Source organism: Carcharhinus amblyrhynchos, chromosome 9 (assembly GCF_965287045.1).
Source record: "Carcharhinus amblyrhynchos chromosome 9, sCarAmb.v2.hapA, whole genome shotgun sequence".
Classification (NCBI taxonomy): domain Eukaryota; kingdom Metazoa; phylum Chordata; class Chondrichthyes; order Carcharhiniformes; family Carcharhinidae; genus Carcharhinus; species Carcharhinus amblyrhynchos.
The window spans coordinates 18535291-18559489 of NC_137332.1; the positions used below are offsets into that span (position 1 = coordinate 18535291).

The 24199-nt window shown below is 45.0% G+C and overlaps 1 protein-coding gene across 1 annotated transcript in view; it reads right to left on the minus strand.

Annotated features, from left to right (window-relative positions):
- The window catches only part of alg14 (ALG14 UDP-N-acetylglucosaminyltransferase subunit), a 94970-nt gene that overhangs the window by 59107 nt on the left and 11664 nt on the right, over nt 1-24199 (minus strand). The window contains exon 3 of the mRNA XM_080195269.1: nt 5292-5414. Coding sequence (XP_080051395.1) covers nt 5292-5414 — 123 coding nt within the window. The remainder of the gene's footprint in view (nt 1-5291; nt 5415-24199) is intronic.

The following is a 24199-nucleotide window of genomic DNA, read 5'->3' on the forward strand; positions in this document are numbered from 1 at the left end:
GGGTGGTCACATTCTCATTGGGTGGTGTTGGCCTGAGCTGCGACTGAAGATAACACATTGGGTGAGAGTTTTACACCAGCACAAACATATGGATAACATTTTACCCAAATATATTGATGGGTGACAGGGTGGCACAATGGTTAGCACTGCCGCCTCACAGCGCCAGAGACCCAGGTTCAATTCTGGCCTCAGCTGACTGTGTGGAGTTTGTACATTCTCCCCCGTGTCAGGGTGCTCTGGTTTCCTCCTACAGTCAAGATGTGCGGGTTAGGTGGATCGGCCATGCTAAATTGTCCATTAGTGTCGGGGGATTAGCAGGTAAATATGTGGGGTTACAGGGATAGAGCCTGGTTGGGATTGTCGGCGGTGCTGGCTCGATGGGCCGAATGGCCTCCTTCTGCACCGTAGAGATTCTATGATCTCTATGAATGTTCTCTTCTTTTTTGGAAGCCAACTGCAGCATTTTAATGCAAGCACAAAGGCTTCATCTGTTGGAATAAATGATGGTTGGAATATGGGGTGCATCAGGACACTAAATGATTACTTGAATAGAAACAATGTGCAGGGGGGTATGGGGAAGAGACAGGGCAATGGTACTAAGTCACGACGCTCGTTTGGAGAGCTGGTGCAGATACAATGGGCCAAATGGCCTCCTTCTGCACCATAACAATTCTGTGATTCTGCATTTGCTGCATAGGAACAGAGTGGACTAAGGTGGTGCACAATTCCTGCTCACCGGACCCCTCGGTCAGCTCATCTTTTCCAATCCCCCTCAGTCTGCCCCCAGAGGTTGCAACTGTTAGCCACTGCTTTCCAGATGTTAGCGTCCGCCATCTTTGTAATTTGTTTGATGTGGAGGTGTGGACATCCACGAGGTTGTGACCCAGTGGCCATTTCATCACACAGAACATCCAATGAACATTGTCAAGCCAGCTCAGGCACCATTATCTTAGTGAATTCACGTATGCTGATGGAATTAACTGTGGAGAGATGCTTCAGCCGAGAGATACTGACTATACGTCTGAGGCAGCAAAGGTGGGAACTGTTCAGCCTTTTCTCCTGCCTTGCATATATTGTCCAGGTCTTAGCAGCATAAAGGGATATACTGAGGATGCAGGCTTGGAAGATCAATTTGGTGTTCTCAGTCAGGGTGCTCATGCTCCACATTTTCTTGTTCAGCTTTAAGTTTATTTATTAGTGCCACAAGTAGGCTTACATTAACACTGCAGTGAAGTTACAGTAAAATCCTCAAGTCTCCACACTCCGGTGCCTATTTGGGTTCACTGAGGGAGAATTTAGCATGGCCACTGCGCATAACCAACATGTCTTTCGGACTGTGGGGGGAAACCGGAGCACCCGGAGGAAACCCACACAGATACAGGGAGAATGTGCACAGTTTGCACAGACAGCGACCCAAGCTTGGAATCGAAACCAGTCCATGGCGTTGTGAGGCAGCACTGCTAACCACTGTGTCAGCATACTGCCCAGCTTGAATGTCACAGCTTGCAATGTTTGCGATGTAAGTGTTGATTTCAGTATGAAGTGACATATTGCTGGTGTTCATGGAGCCTGGATATATGAAGATATTGGAACCCTCCAGCGTCACATTGATAGATGGCAGTACGCGACAGCCAGGACCATGACATTTGTACTCCTGACGATCAAACCAATCTCTTTATCATTGAGAGAGTCTGTGCATTTGTTGCCAAAGGCATTTAATGGTATGGAACGCGAGCATTGTCAGCTTAGGGCAACTCTGATGGGAACTTGGTGCAGCTTTACCATGGATCTCAGGCCAGCAAGGCTGAACTGCTTTCCATCAATTTTGGCTACATAAGTAGACACACTATGAAGGCATATGCCTTCAGCAAAGAGTGTCGGTGCCTGAACACAACCATCCAACCCCCCTCCCCCCTGCAGATTTCAATGTGGTCTGACGTTGCCCTGTCATAGCTGACTGTGCCCATCATTATGTCATGGAAAGAGGAGATCACGTTGAGCAGTTTCGGCAGGCAGGCAATTTTTTCCAACCGCTTAGGCTGCTTCAGCTCACATGGTTGAATGGTATGACCGATAAAGGCGACATATTGTGGTCCCCTTCGTTCACGTTTCTGTTACACTGCCAGACTGAGAAGACCATATCACTGTAGATATTCCTGTTCTGAACCAACACTGGGACTCAGGGGATGTGTGTTCAACCAGGATATGCATCCTCACAAGGGCAACATGGGAAGATACTTTTCCCAAGATGTTCAGCAGGGCGACGCCTCACTGGTTGTTGCGATCACTTCAGTCTACCTTCAGTCACAGGACATGGAGATGCTACCATTGGACTAGGGTGGGCATAGTAAGTAATCTCACAACATCAGGTTAAAGTCCAACAGGTTTATTTGGTAGCACGAGCTTTCAGAGCGCTGCCCCTTCATCAGGTGAGTGAAGAGTTTGGTTCACAAACAGGGCACATATGGACATAAACTCAATTACAAGATAATGATTGGAATGCGAGTCTTAACAGATAATCAAGTCTTTACAGATGCAGACAATGTGAGTGGAGAGTGTTAAGCACAGGTTAAAGAGGTGTGAATTGTCTCAAGCCAGGACAGCTAGTGAGATTTTGCAAACCCAGGCAAGTTGTGGGGATTAGAACCCAAGACCCAAGACCCCAGCTGAGGCCGTCCTCGTGTGTATAGAACTTGGCTATCAGTTTCTGCTCGGCAATTCTGCGTTGTCGTGTGTCATGAAGGCTGCCTTGGAGAATGCTTATCTGAAGATCAGAGGCCGAATGCCCTTGACTGCTGAGTGTTCCTCAACAGGAAGGGAACACTCCTGCCTGGTGATTGTCAAGCGGTGCCTATTCATCCATTTCATAGTATCTGCATGGTCTCCCCAACGTGCCATGCCTTGAGACATCCTTTCCTGCAACGTATCAGGTAGACAATGTTGGCCGAGTCACAACAGTATGTACCGTGTACCTGGTGGATGATGTTCTCACATGAGATGTTGGCATCCATGCCAATGATCTGGCACATCTTGCAGAGGTTGCTGTGGCAGAGTTGTGTGGTGATGTGGTCATTGTTCTCCTGAAGGCTGGGCAGTTTGCAACCTGTGCCTGGTGAGTTCAAGCAGTAAAGCATTTACACCTGCAGCTTTCCTCATGGCCAATAACTTTGCTAAGGTCCTGCAGTGTGGATTCAATATCAAGCTCTGTCATAACAGGCAGGCTTTCTGTAGTGCTTAGAGCTTCCTCAGTGACAGTGTTCTCCCCGAAAGCAACAAGGGTGTGTTCCACCCATCGCTCCAACTATTCATCACAGTCAGGAGTGGCCTCCCCTGCCTTTGTTTCCAATGGGAGCCTTTTCTTTTGTGATGGATATGTTGCTCTTTTGATCCTTTTATACAACTCCCTATGTCGAAGAACATCTGGATATCTGAACAAAGTTGTAACCAATAGCCATTGGCATACTGCCTAGCAGACTGGTGGGCTTTATTTTGAGTACTTTTTTGTGCATTCAGTGTTCTTGTTCATATCTCTTATGATTAATGACAGCAGACTACTTGGCTTCAATGACAGGTCCCACCACTGTGATGTCAACCTCAAACCAGTCAGCATTTTCCATTCTTACTTCCTGTATTTGGAAAGTACTGCATTGTAAATGGTACCATTTCGCTCCTGCACTCCATGCCCAGCAGTTGATGTGATGCGTTCAGTGTGTGGGTGACGAGAGTTAGCATGCTTCCTGCTTTTGCAATTTACCTTGCTTCTCATTTTTAGCCTCCACCACTGGCTAGCCAGCAGCAGAAATGTGCGGGTTTCACCCTTCCAGTACACAGCCTCTCCATGTACAGGTCTTCAGCTATGCCTCCTTGCAACTATACACAAACTGGGTACCAGGCCAAAACTTCAGAGAAACTTGGAAGGAGTGTGGCCACAAGGTATCCATGCCACATAGGTGTCCTGGAGACACCCAAGATCAGGCCACTGGCTCCAGCTGGATCTGATCACCAGCAGACGTCATCTGGACGGCATTCTCACCACACACAGGTCCATCATTGCACTGACTGCGATACAGATCTGGCTATTGGAGCAGAGTCAATCACAACATTTCAGAGCGTATAAACATTCAAAGGAAAAATACATTAAAAGGGAATGAGCAGGAATATTGGATTCCAATGGAAATCCCCAATAGGGAGAGCAGATCAACAGGCAGGATTACGGTCAAGACCTCCTTCCATGACAACATTTCTGTGCAACTATCTAAATTTATCATCAAAGATCACAAACTCTGTGCTGTTCCTGTGAGGAGAGTGGCCACAGGCAAAAACGACTGAAGATGTTTTGTGGCAAAAAAAAATTATAGAATCCCTACAGAAGCAGGCCAGTTGGCCTATCGCGTCTGCACCGACTTGCTCCCATATAGCATCTTATCCAGATCCTATTCTCATATCCCCAAATATCTACGCCACTAATCCCCCTAACCTACACATCTAGGGAAACAAAGGGGCAACTTAACATGACCAATCCACCTGACCCGCACATCTTTGGACTGTGGAAGGGAACCAGGGCACCCAGAGGAAACCCATGCAAACACGGGGAGAACGCATCTTCCCCACCCCTCGGTGACATCATAAGGTTCATGCTAAAATGTCCCTCACCAGCTCTGACTGAGGGGGAAGAAGGGACCCATGATTGTGGGCTGGGAGGAGGGGTCGCAAAGACACTGATTAAGGCGCCGTTTAAAGACGGTGCTCCGATCTCTGAGCAACGGGTTTCTGGTCAGTGTATTGAGGTCCCCCTGGTTTGATGGCTGAAAAGAAACTTGCTGGTTTTCTTGCAAGAAACAACACTCCGCCATTTTTTTGGTAAGATTTTGCCCATTGTCTTATTGGTGTCCTAAGGATCAGTTGGGATGTCAGTATTTTTTGCGGGTCAGTGCAGACTCGATGGGCTGAAGGGCCTCTTCTGCACTGTATGATTTTCTGATTCTAACGTGCAAGCTCCACACAGTCAGCCAAGGCCAGAATCAAACCCAGGTCCCTGGAGCTGTGAGGCGCCTTTCATGATCTGCAGAGATTGCAAACGCTCTTTGGCCAATTCAAGTAGATGGAATCATTTGTCTTCAAGTGGGTGGAAATATTAGTGTTCCTTTTGCTTACCTCTTATTATCAAGACCATAGAGCAAAGCATTGGTTGGAATATTTCATAAACTGAGGGAAACGAAAAGTGAAAACAGAAGCAAAAATGTTTGTAAAATCAATTATGTGTGGGATTAAATTGGTTTGATTATACGTACCACATCGGGTTTTAGCTGAAATACTAGTGGGATGGAATAGAGCAGCGAATATATTGTTGACACAACTGAAGTCACCCAGGACTGACGGACCTCACGACTCCGAGGAATCCAGTGAACAGTGTACTGTAAAGTAAATGGGAGACGGAAGTCATGCTGAGGAAGATTTTTAGCATTGGAAGTAGAAAGGAGCATTAAATGACAACTCACTCTAGCAAGATTAGATTTATTTACATTTGGTTACACGCTATATGGCAAGGTCCACAGTGAATCCGAATCGGGCCAGAACATAGCATCGACTGGCACGTTTTAACCTAAACAGTCCTAAACAGCTCGTCATCAATATCTGATCAAAAACACCGTCCCTTCTCTTGTCAAGGTGGCACAGTGGTTAGCACTGCTGCCTCACAGCGCCAGGGACCCAGGTTCAATCCCTGGTTTGGTCACTGTCTGTGTGGAGTTTGCACGTTTTCCCAGTGTCTGTGTGGGTTTCCTCCGGGTGCTCCAGTTTCTTCCCACATTCAGAAAGACGTGCTGGCTAGGTGCATTGACCTGAACAGGTGCCAGACTGTGGCTTCTAGGGGAATTTCACAGCAACTTCATTGCAGTGTTAATGTAAGCCTTACTTGTGACTAATAAATTAACTTTTACTTTCGTCAAAGCCATCAGCAATTCTTTTCCTGGAGTCTCCAACTTTCCCACCATCTTTAACTCCAGCTTTCTATACAGAAAAATCTTAAATGTTCGTTTATTGCTTTTCACGACCTCGGAATAGCCCAAAGGACCTGACAGCCAATGAAACACTTCAGAAGTGTAGTCATTGTTTTAAGGTAAGAAACACAGCAAACAATGAGAACAGCAAGATTCCACAAAGGCAACAGGTATTAGAAGGATAAATATTGACCAGAACATTTGTGAGAATGCTTCATCAAAAGTGTCTTGGGATCTTCCATGCCCATCTAATGGCACCCCTGACAGTGCAGCTGTCAGCCAAGGTTTTATACTCAGGCCTCAATAGTGGGTCTTGAACCCACAACCTTACGACTCTGGCATGAGAGCCATAGCTGACTCTACTCAGCATCCTATACAAAGAATGAGAAGTTACTTACTGCAATTTAATAATTTAATTCTCATTGTTAAACAGAATATTATTGATCCAAAAACAATTCTCCCAACTTGGGCAGAGTGTTTCTCCATTTGTCAGGGTTGATGGTTCTTCCATCATTTAGTGGATGGGTTTTCCAAACCGAGCCAGATAAAGATTGGCAACATTCCAGATGCAAGCCTTGGTTTCATAACTCTCCAGCCCTATAGCCATCCATCCAAATTACTCGTGTCCAAATATCTCAATTCTGAACATCTCAAGAATAGAGCATCCACAACCCTCCTCAGTAGAGAACTCCAAGGATTCACAATCCTCCGAGTGAAGCTATTTCTCCTCAGCCCAGTGAAGTTTATTAGTCCCAAGCAGTCTTACATTAACACTGCAATGAAGTTACTGTGAAAATCCCCTAGTCACCACACTCCAGCACCTGTTCAGGTACATGGAGGGAGAACTTGGCATGTCCAATTCACCTAACCAGCACATCTTTCAGACTGTGGGAAGAAACTGGAGCACCTGGAGGAAATGCACACAGACACGGGGAGAATGTGCAAACTCCACACAGGCAGTGACCCAAGCCGGGAATCGAACCCGGGTCCCTGGCGCTGTGAGGCCACAGTGCTAACCACTTGCTGCCCTAAATGACTAAATACTAAACGACCAATCCCTTATCCTAAGATTATGAACCCCTCCCCTCAATCAACACAATCTTCCCACTACTCCCATCCCCTCCTTAGTTCCACTACCACCACCAACCAACTACCCCCGTCCCTCCCACTACCCTCCCAGTTCTAGACCTTTAAATCAGAAGAGACTACCTCTAGCCTGTCAAGCCTACTAAGCATTTTATACAAGAATGAGTTTGTTTAATTACAAACCCATTTCTAGCAAGATGAGAATCATAGTAATGGAAACACTATTTCAGTGGAATTATGATTTCATAGCTGGTTTACAACAGAAAGCTAAGCACATACCAAAGAATCAGAATCCCTACCATGCAGGAGGCGGCCATTTGGTTCATCGAGTCAGCATTGACTCACGAAAAGAGCATTTGCACAGCTCCCCCGCAGTGAATGCTAACCAGTGTGCCGCCGTGCTGCCCTAGGAGAGGCAGTGGAGAATATAATTCATGCCTGAAAAGAAACTAAGAGAAGACATTCATCTTATCTTTGCAGCCTGCTTGCCCACATCTTTCATCTCCAGTCCACAGATAGTATCTATATAAATGTTGCCACGCTTAATCGCCATTTTTAAAACATGGAAAACGTTAACCATGTTAAAGTTTTAATTTTACCCCAGTCCCCTCATTTAAGTAAAAGCTTGTGAGCTGATCGCTTGTGACAAGACAATACAGAGCTTTTTATTAAAATAATTTTTATTTCTTTCCTTAAGGTTACTAGGCCAATGCTCAGTGTGGAAGGGACAAACCCGTAATCCATCTCCTTGCTTGCTCCAAAAAAAAAATTCAAATTCAGACTGAATCTAATTCATGGTCCCCATGAGTGAGACAAACAAGATCCAAGCTGACAAGAAGAGGCATTACACCCCGATCTTCAACTTGATCTTAGCCAAAAGGCCCAGAAAATACATAACTGAAGGTCAAAAGAAGAGTTGGCCAAACGCCTGCTCCTAACTCATTAACTTATTCATAACCCATAATATTTTATAGTGCATGCGACTTCCACAGTACATTAATTAAATTACGCAGCAAGACTTTTTTTTAGGGTCTGCGACTTTCACGTTACATTAATTAAAATATGCTGCACAGATGACTCTCTGGCACACGTATTAGAATTTAATTCTGTTTACTACAGCCCTTTAATAGTTCTGCCCATTTTTTTTTTGCTTTTCTGTGAATTTAAGTGCTTTTGCAATGTGGGCTCTCCCAAAGCAAAAGGCAGCTCCTGTTGGTAAGGACACATTTCCTATGAACCTCAGCCTTGGGCACATTGCACCCAGGCTGTGGAACTGTCAGAGGCATGGACACCGGAAGACAGTATATAATTTCTCCCTAATTCTCTGGAACCAGCTGAAAATAACAAGCTAAACAGACCGCCTAATTCAAGGTTGAAAAATCACTAATTTACATTGATTAAGAGACGCCCAAGTACAGAGGAGCAAAATGGATCAATCAGCTGTGTGGGTTCACTGGTAAAGACTACATTCACCGCCACTGCTTTAAAAACCGTTTTAAAAACAGGCATTAGTCCCATTACACAAGCTGCTCGTCAAGTAACTTCTGTAATTTGGATTGCACATTCCCGATCAAAGCATCGACACGAGCCAGAGACTTCACGGGATCTCTGCTGCCAATATAGTGCAGCAGCAAAATGAAGAACATGTGCTGATAGTCAGTTATAGATCCCTTTTTCCCCTTTAATCTTGGAAGGACGACAGCTAAACATCATGCACAATTCACAGCCAACCAAAGTGATTTTACCTCACCAGGGATGAACTGAAGTCTGGTGTTTTCCCAAACTTATTCTTACCGTGACCCCATTTTATGAGTGCCTCAGAGTTAAGTGTGACACATCTCCCCCTAAGGAGAGATGATGGGAGCAAACTTTCCCCGAAATGAAATGAACGTCTAGCCATTCACAGGCTTTGCTTAGTCTGCGGCAACCATCAGGCGTTGGGGAGCGCTCCATTAAGGCATGGTCACCGATGGATTTACAAGACCATAAGATATAGGAGCAGAATTAGGCCATTCAGCCCTTCAAGTCTGTTCTGCCTCACAGCTGTTAGCATTCAGTCCCACCGCTACAACAGCCATTGTGGCCTTGGAGCTTGCGACCCCAGAATCTCATCTTATGACCCCACTGGCAGGGACGGGGGTGGGGGTGGGGGAACCATGCACAGATCAGGGAGCCTTGAAATAGACAATCTGGTGACCAATGTTGAATAGCTCTGTCACCTGGACTTCCTTTGTATTTTCCAACACATGCTGCGAAATTCAAGGCTGTATACAGCGACCAGAATAGAGACAATTCCTCTGCAATCACACTGTGAATGGCTGGGATTGATCTCCTGCACACAATCTGTCACTGTTGCTAGAGAAAGCACCCTGCTTTTATCAGGAGGAATTGCTGCAGTTTGCAGGGCAGGCGATGGTCTGGTGGTATTATCACTAGAGTATTAATCCAGACACTCAGCTAATGTTCTGGGGACCCAGGTTCGAATCCTGTCACGGCAGCTGGTGAAATTTGAATTCAATAAAAAAAAAATCTGGAATTAAGAATCTACTGATGACCACGAAACCATTGTCGATTGTTGGGAAAACACCATCTGGTTCACTCATGTCCTTTAGGAAAGGAAATCTGCCGTTCTTATCTGGTCTGGCCTACTTGCGATTCCAGACCCACAGCAACGTGGTTAACTCCCAACTATCCTCAGCAACAGGGATGGGGAATTCATCCTGGTCAGCCAGCGAGGCCCATGTCTCAAGAATAGAAAAAAAGTTTCAACGATGAGGAGGCCTGTTTGCTGGGGCTCCTCGAGACTCTTTTAACTTGGACCCTATCAACAGAAAAGCAAAATACCACAGATGACAGAAATCTGAAATAAAAACAGAGAATGCAGAAATACTCAGCAGGTCTAGTCAGTTTCGGGTCTATCACCAGAACTGGGAGTTAGCCACGCAATAGGCTTTGAGGGATGAAGGTAGGAAGAAGAACAAGATCTGTGATAGAATCATAGAATCCCGCAGAGCAGAAAGAGGCCATTCAGCCCATATGGTCTGCCACAACTCTGGCAAAGGATACAACCCAGGCCCTTTCCCACTAATCCACATAACTATCACATCTTTGGAATGGGGGGTGGTGGGGGGTCCCGGGCTCGAATCCCGCTACAGCAGATGGTGGAATTTGAATTCAATAAAAAATATTTGGAATTAAGAATTTACTGATGACCATGAAACAATTGGCGATTGTTGGAAAAACCCATCTGGCTCACTAACGTCCTTTAGGGAAGGAAATTTGTCGTTCTTACCCAGAATAGACTATAAGTGACTTCAGATCCACAGCAATGCGGTTGACTCTCTAACACTCTCCAAGGTCAACCAGGAATGGACAATAAATGCTGGACAGCCAGCGATACCTTTGTCCCATGAATGAATAAAAGTTATGAATACCAGGATAACTACCATTCAAACCCAAAATAAAAGGAGATTAGAGAAGCAGGAAAGGCCTAACCAGCAAATAAACGCTAAACAAAATGGGAACTGAGGTGATGAGTCCGGAACAAGCTGCCAGAGGTAGTCGTCTAGGCGGGTACAATTTTGTCTTTTAGAAACATTTAGACAATTACGTGGGTGAGATGGGTAACAGAGGGATATGGGCCAAATGCAGGCAATTGGGACTAGCTTAAGGGTTTAAAAGAAAGGGTGGCATGGACAGGTTGGGCCGAAGGGCCTGTTTTCATGCTGTAAACCTCTGTGGTTCTATGACTCTTACCTAAACCCGTGGAACACAAAAGTGGAGTCCAGAGGTTCACTGGAAGACTGCAGCAGGCCAGAGACAAGGTGCAGAATGAAAATGCTCAGCCTTTAGTTTGCTGGGAACCCAGCCCATCTTCAATTTACTGGTTGATGCAGTGCAGCTAATAAACACTCTGCTGTTCAAACAGCTAGTGATGATACGCTGCTATCACGATTGGGAGAATTCCAGATACAATGCCACTGGCTTTTGTTTAAAAAAGACAAAGCTCAGTTTGATCCATCTATCCCGAGAGATAACGATAACTGCTTTTTCTGCCACAATGGTGATTTTACACATGTGAAGAGATCACAAGCCTGGGCTCTTTGGTCAAACAATCCGGATCTGATGAAGGATTAGGATGTGAACAAAGTGCAGACTGACCCTGCCCGCTTGCCCTTCCCACTCCTCATTCAATGTCACCCATGCAGATTAGAGTCTGTCCCACAAAGCAGTCCCCACTTTTCCAGCTGCACACTGCCATACATAGAATAGAATAGGATAGGAGAATCACAGAATACCTACAGGGCAGAAGGAGGGCATCCGGCCCATCGAGCCTGCACTAACAACAATCCCACCCAGGTCCTATCCCCGTGACCCCACATATTTACCCTATAATCCCCCTGACACTAAAGAGCAATGTAGATGGCCAATCTACCTAACTCACACATCTTTGGACTGTGGGAGGAAACTGGAGCACCCAGAGGAAACCAATGCAGACACGGAGCACAGTCACCTAAACCAGGAATCGAACCAGAGTCCCTAGTGCTGTGAGGCAACAATGCTAACCACATGTTTTGTATGATATTAAAATAAATAAAGGTTTGTATGATCTGACACAGGCCAGATCACCAATTGGTCGGAGGCACAGACATGAATCTGTCAGGCTAGGATTTCCTTCCATGCGTCAGTTTAAAGACACTCTCCCTTTTGTTTCATTTTCCAGAGGCGTTATTATCTCTGTACTTTGGTAGCCGGGCAAACACGATCAAAGTTCCATTTGAAGAAGAAACGTGACTGTCCGTAAAAGCAAAAAATTGAGAGTTACTAAACTGGCAACATGGCAGTTAGCTCAACTCATGCATCATTTCTTTTTTAAAAACAGTAAAGAGCTGCCCCTCTGCAGCTCAAACCTCCACTGCATGTACCAGAAAACAATGGGCCCTTCTGAAGAAAGGCGTGCTGTTTTTGGGTGGGGAGCAGTTGTATATCACGCAACTACTTGCGAACAATTTGATCACGGAATTTAATCCGAGGATGACTGTGGCAGTGGGGGAGTCGGGGGATTAGTGTGTCACAGGGACCACTGACCCCTCGAGTGAAGCAAGCGGGTTACACATCATAATGGGAAAGACAGCTCAGTCATTCATCACCAGGGACTTTTTGCTGAACTAGGAGCTGACTAAGTTGTAATAAATAGTAAGTAACCCTGCTGTACTGTTCTGTGTTCTATTAACCCCAGCAAAGGGAAAGTAAGTTATGCATTGTCTGCAATAAAAAAATTAGAGTCTTCACACAGATGTATGAATCCCAATATGACCTCAACAGACCATCTCTGCTGTCTACTCTAGCCCCGATTCCCTTGCCAAGGGTTCCATTTCTTGGATTTCAGCCAACTTTCTTCCTTGTAAAAGTTGGGCAAACAAAAGGAGATTGGCATGGTGACACAGTGGTTAGCACTGCTGCCTCAAAGTGCCAGAGACCTGAGTTCAATTCCCAGCTTGAGTCACTGTCTGTGTGGAGTTTGCACCTTCTCCGTGTTTGTGTGGGTTTCCTCCGGGTGCTCCGGTTTCCTCCCACAATTTGAAGGTGTGTGGGTTAGATGGTTTGGCCGTGCTAAATTAATCCTAGTGTCGGGGGGATTAGCAGGGTAAATATGTAGGGTTACAGGAATAGGGTCTGAGCGGGATTGTGGTCGGTGCAGACTAGGTGGGCCAAATGGTCTCCTTCTGTACTGTAGGGATTCTATGATCCTGTCCAACTCAGCCATACTCTACTGATGGCAGGTAGTGCCGGTGTGTTACCTTTCAGAGATCCCTCTTTCAACATCTCTGGTTCTCTCTCTCCACTTCGGAGAACTGATGAAATGGCAGTGCATTGTTGGATAAGATGGGTAAAGGATCCCAGCGCATTGTTTTGAGGAAGAGCAAGGTATTCTCCCCAATGGCCTGGCAAATTATTCAACTAGCCTAAGTTGACAGGAGCAGATTATCTACTCAATTTCCCTCAAAGAGCCACGTTCTTGAGTTGCTGCAGTCAGTCTGGTGCAGGTACACCTACAGTGTTGTCGACTGCCACCACGGTTCGGTACAACGAGGCCATTTCAAGAGCAGTTAAGAGTGAACCATATTTCTACAGGTTTAGACAGAGTCACACGCAATCCAGAATGAGTAAACACGGCAGATTTTCTTCCTCGCAATGGTGAGGCAGAATGTGTTTTAACGACAATCGTTTCATGCCTGCCATTGATGAGACAAACTTCTTTTCAAACTACCAGATTTGTTAATTAAATTTAGATTCCACCAGCTGCCACTGTTGGATTTGAACTCATGTCCCCAGGCCACTAGTCAGGGCCTCTGGGTCCAATAACAATACCACTATGTTTCCATCCCTATGTCTCTGGGAGCTCGCTGTGCGCAAATTTACTGTCTTTCCTAACACAACAGTGACAAACATAACTCATTGGCCAGAAAGTCCATTGGAACACCCGGAGATCATGAAAAGTGATCGATAAATACAAGTCTTCCTTCCTTTGTGCCCTGGTTTAACAGGCAGGCGATAGAAACTGGTTGCACTGTAATTACATTCTCCCTGTCATAGATGTACTGAGACACCATCACTGGCAAGATGATGGAATTACGCCACAGGATGTTTACATTGACAGTTTCCCATATAAACATGGGATCAAGAATTTACAACGCTAATGTACAAATCAGAACAGAATGTATAAATTCATTATGACTGTTACATTCGCATACTCTGATCCATTTATCCCAGTCTCCTAATCCCATGGTGTCTGCAGGCTACAATCCGTCTCCACTAGAATACAGATACAATGCAGAAGCAAGCCATTCAGCCCATCCAGTCTGTACTGACTCTCTAACAGAGTATTTTACTCAGGCCCTATACCCTTAACTCCACATAGTTACCTGGCTAATCTCTCTAACCTACACATCTTAGGACGCTAAGGGGCAATTTACCATGGCCAATCCACCTAACCTGCACATTTTTGGAGACTGTGGGAGGAAATCAGAGCACCCAGAGGAAATCCACGCAGACATAAGGAGAACGTGCAAACTCCACACAGACGGTGACCCGAGGCTAGAACTGAACCTGGGTCCCTGGCATTGTAAGGGAGCAGTGCTAATCTCGAGAATTATGGGTAGCATAGACATGCAAACATACTTTGAGAATCCATATTTAAAAGAAAATCAAATTAGAATATAAAAGCACCAATGAAAGATAGAACAGCATACACACTTAAAACCATTAACTCACAGCCGCAGCTTAATTCATTTTGACAGGTAGGTCTGGCACAGTTTGAATAAAAACGTTTGACCTCGTAATTTTCCCGGAATAATATTGTGAACTTCTGACCCTCCTACGCTACCCTTGCCAAAACAAATGTAGGAACAATCTGGTTCCATTTGTAAAGTATGACTTCAGGATGAGAAAAATGCAATGCCATTTAACTTATGACTGAATTAACTGCAACCATCAAGTAGCTTAAAACAAGAAGATAAGCTTACTCGTGTTCCGGCTCAAGAAGATTCATGCACTATTGATTTATGTGTGTGAATGTAACAGAGAATTCGAGGCTGTGTATAGTTGTCAAGTGAAGCAAGGTTAAAAGGTGAGGACAACTGGATTTGAGAACACAGGTGTAAATATTTTAATGTTGGACATTCTGTCCTCTTCCAATTAACACTTGGGGGAGAATAGAATTGGAGCCAATTTATTTGTTTTTAAAAAAGCACACTTTAGGATTTATTTAAAAAGTTACATATTAAAAACACAGGGCGGAATTCTCCCCATAAATTCTAAATGCCGAATTTGCATGAAAACTGGAGTACTTCACGCTGTGTTTTCAGTGGGAGTTCAGAGAAGAATCACCCCCATCAGTCTCTGCGCTCCTAGCCTCACCCACACATCCTGCCCCTTTGGGCAGTGCCAGGGGACACAGGCTGGCACTGCTGGGGTACCAATGCCCAGGGGGCACCCAACCCTGTGGGGGAAGTCCCGATTTCCCCCCTTTATTCCAGCAGGGTTAGACCACTAGTTCCCCGAAAGTGGGGAACTACTGTAGATCCTGCTGCAGTGAAATACTCTGGCGCAATGGGAGATGCTAACGAGCGCGGAGACTTCAGTCAAGGGCCCACTCATCATATTTAAATTATATTACAATGACCATGTAAATAGACTTTGCGGCTCCCCACCAATTTCTGGTGCAGAGCTGACTCTGCTGGAAATCCGGCATTGGGAGACACGAGCGGAGCGCGAATGCCCATACGAACCCAGCGAATCTGCCAACGGGTGAATCTCCTGGCCCGTGGTGCTAATTTTTTAGCACAATGGGATGGGAGAATCGCAGCCACTGTTCTTAATTGAACAGCACTTTCATAGGGACTCTACCCCCTCCCCCCCCACATCCTCTCCAACATTAGTGACTACTATGTGCAAACAACTGAACACAGTTAATATATAATTAACACTCAGTGCCCAACCTATAGATGATACAGAAAAGGATTTGTGATGGTTTTAGGCCAGGTTGTTGCTGGACGCTGCATGAAGCAATTCATGGCTAAAGTTGTGGCCAACGGATACATACTGACATATCGTCGATTCCACTTTCACCAACCACACGCCTCACCTTAGCTGATTTGGCACGAGAGTGATCACGCTGCCTTCATCTCACAGATATTTCTCCTATTGCTGCCCAAGTTTGTAGAAAAATTTATGAGCCAAAATGAAATCTAAGGTGATATCCTTACATGAGTATGGCTCCTTCTTTTCCCCCCGGATGGAATAAAGATTTTGATTATGATATGCATATTGATTAGACTGATGTTAAGCAATGTGCCTCGAATCAGTTCAGGCTCTTTCCTAGTGTCCTTGTATACACAGAATGAAGACGGCTTCCACAAACTGCCCCTCATCCCCTACGAGCAAAGATTTTCTCCCTTTTGCAACGGGATGAATGAGATTTAATATTAACCCTTTCCCAAAGTTTCTTGCAACGGACAATGTGGTTTATCCCACTTTATTCGTGTCACCACAATATTCTGGCAGTCCACCATTTACAGGCTAAATTAAGTAAGTCAAATTTATTTGCAAGAAAATGAATGATAGAGACAAGCAAATAAAACAAATCAACTTTCTGTGTGATATGTGACTCATGCAATGCTTAAACAAGTTCTCAATTACAGAAAGTTAAATGTTTTAGTTTTGCCTATGTGGTTTCAATTTCATCTCTGCCATATCACATGGCAAAAACTTTCCACAGAGCCTGCTCCTTACAAAACTTGAGGCTCGTAAGTTGGCATTCAAACAAGAAACTTGAGATGCAGGAAAAATTCCACACCTATTATGCAGGTTTTCTGGGGACTCTGAGGCAATTTATAATACACAGGATCAAAGAAACTCACTTAAATTGCCAGGCAATTAATCTCATCAGTCAAGCTGGTCATTCGAACAGGGTGAGAAAAGCATATATTTAAGGCGCTTTTGTTTGCTTTTGCAACCTGGTTTTTGACATCAAACAACTAAATTGCTCTAATTGCCAGTTTGGATCAAATAGAACTTGATAGCTCCCCCCCACCTCAGAAAGATATGATGTAATTTGCTTGTGAATGAAAGGAACTTCCAGTAGGACACTGATTGCCCAAGCTAGTCCCGATTTAAAAATGTACATAATCACTGGGAACTGCTTCAGCACTCGCTTTTTGTTTTAGCTTTTATGAGAAACTTACTGAAATGCAGGAAGCATATAACTGAACAAAACAGATTATCCAAAAAGAGACTTATTACACCTCCTCCATCCGCTGATCAGTAAGTCATCCCTCAACAATACAGGTAGCTGAAGCTCATTTTAAATTCATAATAAACAAAACAACACTTTTGGGCGGCATGGTGGCACAGTGGTTAGCACTGCTGCCTCTCAGCGCCAGGGACCTGGGTTCGATTCCCGACTTGGATCACTGTCTGCATGGGTGCTCCGGTTTCCTCCCACAGTCCAATGATGTGCGGGTTAGGTTGATCGGCCATGATAAATTGCCCCTTAGTGTAAGGGGGACTAGCAGGGTAAATATGTAAGGTCACAGGGAAAGAGGCTGGGTGGGACTGTGATCGGCACAGATTGGATGGGCTGAATGGCCTCTTTCTGCACTGTAGGGATTCTCTGACTTTAGCCACTGTCTGTGCAGAGTCCACATGTTCTCCCTGTGTCTGCATGGACTTCCTCTAGTTCCTCCCACAGTCTGAAAGACGTACTGGTTCAGTGCATTGGCCAAGCTAAATTGTCCCTCAGTGCACCCGAACAGGTGCCCGAGTGCGGCAACTAGGCGATTTTCACGGCAACTTCATTGCTGTGTCAATGTAAGCCCACTTATGACACTAATAAATAAGTAAACTTTAACTTATTCTGGCTGAGTTCAACTGGAAAAATCAAAGGTCAATAAACATCAGGACAGGTAAGCACGACTCCTGGTGCATTGAGACATTATTTCCTCTGCTAAGCTCCAGCACTGGCAGGTCTGTCACATGAGGAGAGATTAAGTTGTTTAGGATTACATTCACTGGAGGTTAAGAAGAGTGAGAGGGGATCTCATAGAATTTTAACAGTTTCTAACAGGGTTAGAGAGAGTAGATTCAGAAAGAATGTTCCCGATGGTGGGGGAGACCAGAACTAGGTGTCATAGATTGAGGATAAGGGGGTAAATCTTTTAGAACTGAGGCGAGGAGAAATTTCTTCAGCTAGAGGGTGGTGAATGTGTAGAATTCACTACCACAGAATGTAGTTGAGGCCAAAACGCTGTCTGATTTCAAGAAGAAATTAGATATATCTCTTGGGGCTAATGAGCTCAGGGGATATGGGCAGGGCAGGTGTGAAGGTAAATTAGCATATTGAATTTGATGACCAGCCATCAGAATGAATGGCGGAGCAGGCTCGAAGGGTGGAATGGCCTACTCCTGCTTCTAGTTTCTAAATACATTGAACACTTCAGCCAGCTGCATTGCAGGTTTTATGCTTCTTCTGGCTGCAAATACTTTGACCACGAACACACGGATTTTCTGCTACTGTACTTTTTTTCCATCAGATTTCGGTATTTGATGATTTACCGGACAAGAGGAGAAAACGTGCATTGTACGCAGCCTTCCATGACCACGGGATGCCCCAAAGCACTTTACTGCTAGTAAATCACACTGGAAACACACTCATTGTCTGAAGGTAGAGAATGAGGCAGTTAATTAGTGCACAGCAAAGCCCACAGGAGCAATGAGGCAAATAACCAGATAATCCATCACAGTTGCCATTGATTAGTGGTGACTTTGAAAGTCAACAGCACCAACCTATCCTATTTTCCTTTCTCTCAAATCATGCCAATGTTTGCCGGGTTTTCCCACTTGGAAAGGCCCAAAAATCATTGTTGCGTGGTTCTTCTTGAAGACAGTACTTTTGGACCCATTTTGTAACATTGCTATAGAACAATCTTGTGCCACCGTAGATATTCAGCTACTTTGTGTGTCCACTCCCGATGGACAGATTTTCACTGCACCACTCCAATCCGGCTTGGGCTAGTTTTGAAGGGCGTGTCTGCAACACTGGGCCTGCAGCTCATGGTGAAGGAACCAACAAGAGGAAAGAGAAACTTACTTGATCTTGTCCCCAGCAACCTGACCATCACTGATGCATCTGATCATGACATTCTTAGGAGGAATAACCGCTGCATAACCCTTGTTCAGATGAAGTCCCATCTTCAGATTGAACATATCCTCCACCACACTGGGTGGCACGAACAAGGTCCAAAACATATCTTTATCCCTGAGGCATGGTGGCACAGTGGTTAGTACTGCTACTTCATGGTGTCAGGGATCCGGGTTCAATTCTGGCCTTGGGTCACTGTCTGTGTGGAGTTCACATGTTCCCAGCATGTTTGCATGAATTTCCTCTGGGTGCTCCGGTTTACTCCCATAGTCCAAAGATGTGCAGGTTAGATTGATTGACCATGCTAAATTGACCCTTGTTGTAAGGGGAACTAGTAGGGGAGATATATAGGATTAAGAGGTTAGAGCCTGGGTGGGATTGTTGTCGGTGCAGGCTCAGTAGGCCAAATGGCCTCCTTCTGCACTGTAGAGATTTTACGATTCTATTCTTCAATGACTGGAATCATAGCAGTATAACAAAGACACTTGTGGTCATTGAAAGCCAAACATCTCAGTCCCAGAACATTACTGGAGTTCCTCAGGGTAGTGTCCTAGACCCAAACATCTTCAGCTGCTTCATCAATTATATTCCCTGCATCTCAAGATCAGAAGTAGGGATGCTGGCTGATGATTCCACAGAGTTCAATACCATCTGAAACTGCTCAGACACTGAAGCATTCCTCGCTAATACGCAGCAAGATCTTGACACCATTCAGGCTGACAAGTGATAAGTAACATTCGCACCACACAAATGCCAGGCAATGACCATCTCCAGCAAGGGAGAATCTAACCATTGCCCTTTGACATTCAACAGCATTAGCATTGCTGAATCCCCCACTATCAACATCCTTGGCGTTATCATTGACCAGCAACTGAACTGGACTAACTATATAAATGCTGTGGCACCAAAGGGCAGCACGGTGGCACAGTGGTTAGCAGTACTGTCTCACACTGCCTGAAACCCAGGTTCGATTACCGGCTTGGGTCACTGTCTCTGCAGAGGCTGTATGTTTCCCCCGTGTCTGCGTGGGTTTCCTCCAGGTGCTCTGGTTTTCTCTCTCAGTCTGAAAGATATGCTGTTAGGTGCATCAGTCATGCTAAATTCTCCCTCAGTGTATCCGAAAAGGCACTGGAGTGTAGCGACTAAGGGATTTTCACAGTAACTTCAATGTAAGCCTACTTGTGACACTAATAAATAAGCAGGTCAGAAGCTGTGGGTTTTGCAGCGAGAAACTTGCCTCCTGACTCCCCAAAGCCTGTCCTCCATCTACAAGGCACAAGTCAATAGTGCGATGGAATGCTCTTCACTTGCCTGGATGAATGCAGCTCCGACAACACTCATGAAGCTCAACTCCATCCAGGATAAAGTAGTCTGTTTAAACATTCATTCCCTCCACCACAATGGCAGCCATCTGCAGCATCTGCCGGATGCATTGCAACAGCTCACCAAGCCTTCAACAGCCTCTTCCAAATCCCTGACCTCAAACAACCAGAAGGACTTGGGCAGCAAGGGAACATCGCCACCTGGAGGTTCCCCGCCAAAGTCACTCACCATCCTGACTTGGAAATATATTTCTGTTCCTTCACTGGGCAAAGTCCTAAAATTCCCTTCCTAACAGCAGCGTGGGTGCACCTACACCACATGGAACACGGCGGCTCACCACTACCTTCTCAAGGGCAATTTGAGATGGGCAATAAGTGCTGGCCTTGCCAGCAATGCTCTCATACCATGAAGAAGATAAAGATAGCAATCAGAAATGTTTGTACTTTTTGTTGGCAAAGCTTGCTAGGTTACGGACAGGCCCTATGCGTTTCTCATCTTGTGAACCAGAGACTGACTGCGCTGAAAGGAAATCAATGAGGCAAGTCACAGGGAGAATGTAATAGTTTAAATGCATCGACAGTCCCACCTGCCTCAAACATTACAATCACACCATTGTCAGCTCTGCTGACATCTAGTGATAGAAACTCAAACTTTTCACTGAGCCATCCTGGAGGAGTTCAATCAGAAATGCACAGCAACCTCAGACTGAAAAATTACCATGTTTAAACATGATCCACAAGTTCTTCATACTAGAAAAGCAACAGCATATTATACAAAATATTAAGTAAGTTTATTAGCATCACAAGTAGGCTTACATTAACACTGCAATAAAGTTATTATCAAAATCTCCCAGTCGCCACACTCCGGCAGCTGAGGCAGAATTTAGTGCAGCCAATGCACCTAACCAGCGCGTCTTTCAGACTGTGGGAGGAAACCCATGCAGACATGGGGAGAACATGCAGACTCCACACAGACAGAGACCCAAGCCAGGAATCGAACCCAGGTCCCTGGCGCTGTGAGGCAGCAGTAAACAAAAGACCAAAAGAACGAAGAAAATTACAACTCAGGAACTCGCTCTTCGGCCGTCCAAGCCAGCAACAACCATGCTGCCCGACTCCCCTTCCGAGGACCGTATCCCTGCATTCTCATTCTATTCATGCAATTGTCAAGATACTCCTTAAAAGTGTTAACCATTGTGCCACAGTGCCATCCAGGCAACACACAGCAAGCCAGTCAGTGCTACAGAATAACAAACAGATAAAATGTATACTTTGGCTACAGGCTGTGTAATCCCAATTCAGTAACTTTAAACTTCAACTATATCCTCTTGTTTCCAGATTGGTTTTAATTTTCAGTCTGATCTAAACATGTTTCCCTCCTTCCATTCCCCAAGGTCTGAGCACTTTTGCTGATTTGCAAACACGGATGTCTCTCGGATGTCCCTTGTTTGACTGGGATGATCTGTCACATCATTCCTCTCCCTGTTACATAACGATTTCCCCTTCCCTGATTTTATTAAAAAGGGGAATTTTGATGAGGGAATTGATTCAATTTTAAGAAGAATAGATGATTTGTAATTGAGCTGTTCCAATTCCATTTCTCTCCTGTCAACATCCCATTTTAGTGCAGCGGGGAGTCAGCAGCAGATGGAGGATCCTGCCAGACTCTGATGGGAGCCCCATTAATAAATGGGGGGAGGGTGGTGTAACCCCATGGGAGTACCCGATCTTGGGCAAGGCATATACCCAGCCAGGTGAAGCCCATTGGTAAACCAGCGAGGGTCTTTTTGTACAAAAAAAAAAGTTTTCTTAACTGATACCAGTAGATCATGAATGCTCCACCAGATCCTATAAGAGCTGGAGCCTCTGCCACCCCCACACCTCCCATAACCTTCAATGTCCCCTTGTTAACTGCATGTCAATTATAAAGATACAGGAGAGAAGGGTAATGTTTATAAGAATCATAGAATCTACAGTGCAGAAGGCAGCCATTTGACCCATCGAGCCTGCACTGACAGTAATCCCACACAGGTCCCATTCCCATAACCTCATATTTACAGTCCTAATCCCTCTCACACCAAAACAATTTATCATGGCCAATCAACCTAACCGCACATCTTTGGGCTGTACAAGGAAACTGGAGGAAACCCATGCAGACATGGGGAGAATGTGAAAAATCCACAGTCACCGGAGCCAGAATCGAATCCGGGTTTTTGGCACTGTGCCATAGTGTTGACCCAAAGTATTTAATCCAAGAGAGACTGTTCCTTTACTTATTTATTTATTGAGTGTCACAAGTAGGCTTACATTAACACTGCAATTAAGTTACTATGAAAATCCCCCAGTCGCCACACTCCAGCACCTGTTGGGATACTACACTGAAGGAGAATTTAGCCTGGCCAATGCACCTAACCTGCACATCTTTCGGACTATGGGAGGAAACTGGAACACCCTGAGGAAACCCACAGTCAGTGACCCAAGCTGGGAACTGAATCCCAGTTCCTGGTGCTGTGAGGCAGCTGTGCCAACCACTGTGCCACTCACCTTTAAAGGGCTGTAAGTTTATTCATGTATTTAACTATTTTAATGGTATATGCAGGAGCACAAAGAGAGTCGATTAGTCTATCATATTGGCATACGCAAAATAGTAACTAAAGGGAAACTGCCTTTTGGCTAAGATCCAGATGGGGTACAATACCTCATCCTGTCAGCTTGGATTTTGCTTGTCTCTCTTGTGGGAACCATGAGCTGGATTCAATTTGAATTTGGTTTTTGAAGTGAGCAAGCAGATGGGTTTGGATCTGCCCAGTCCATCCTGTGCATTGGCTTTGTAACTTTAAGATTGGAGTAAAAATTTTAAAAGAGAAACCTTTGGGGCACTGGATTAGTCAGTTGGACTAGCAGGAAGATGGTGACCTAGTGCTACTGTCACTGGTCTAGAAATCCAGAGACCCAGGATAATGCTTTGGGCACTTGTGTTCGAATCCCAGCACAAACAAAGGTGACATTTGAATCCGATAAAAATCTGGATTTAGAAAAACCTGGAACTTAAAATAATGACCACAAAACCACTGCTGATCGTGGTAAAAACCCACGTTGTTCACCTGTGCCCTTTAGGGAAAGAAATCTGCTGTCCTTCCTGGTCTGGCCTATGTGACTCCAGGCCCACAGCAATGTGGATTGACTCTTAAATGCCCGCTGATCAAGGGCCATTTGGGATGGTGTCGTGTGAGTGTACCTTTAAGAAAGGTTTTGTTCTAACAACCATGCAGTTTACATCTTCAGTGATGTCACTGGGGGTGGAGCTAAGCTGTGGCAGTTAGGTGATAGGGCTTTCAGATTCATTTGTGGTCATCAGGTGATAGGGGTTTCTTCCTTTTGGACTGTGTGTGTTTGGAAGCAGTTTTGCAGCAAGTAAGAAGCAGTCTCTTTCTTTCCCTTTTTTTCCTCTTTGCTTGGTTCTGCCTTAAAGAAGCTGTGTTTTGGGAAACATAAGAACATAAGAAAATAGGAGCAGGAGTAGGCCATCCAGCCCTTCGAGCCTGCCCCGCCATTCAATAAGATCATGGCTGATCTGTCGCTGCTCAGTTCCACTTTCCCGCCCTCTCCCCATAACCCTTAATCCCCTCTCCTATCAAAAACCCATCAACCCACGTCTTAAAAATATTTAGCGAGGCAGCCTCCACCACTTCAACGGGCAGAGAATTCCAGAGATTCACCACCCTTTGAGTGAAGAAGTTCCTCCTCAACTCCGTTCTAAACCGCCCCCCTTTTATCTTGAGGCTGTGCCCCCTAATCCTATTGTCTTTTTTGAGCGGGAAGAGTCTTTCCACCTCTATCCTATCCATCCCATTCATCATCTTATACGTCTCAATGAGATCTCCTCTCATTCTTCTAAACTCTAACGAGTACAAGCCCAGTTTATTCAGCCTAATTTTTTTTTAATTATTTACTTATTTTCTAATTACTCTTGCTAATTGTCTTATTATACATGTCAACAATATTCTTAATTAATCTTTGTTTCTGATAAAAGCTCCTCATGGGTTAGTTGAATCACACCTGAACTCATGCTCATCCTAGCCATATTCAAC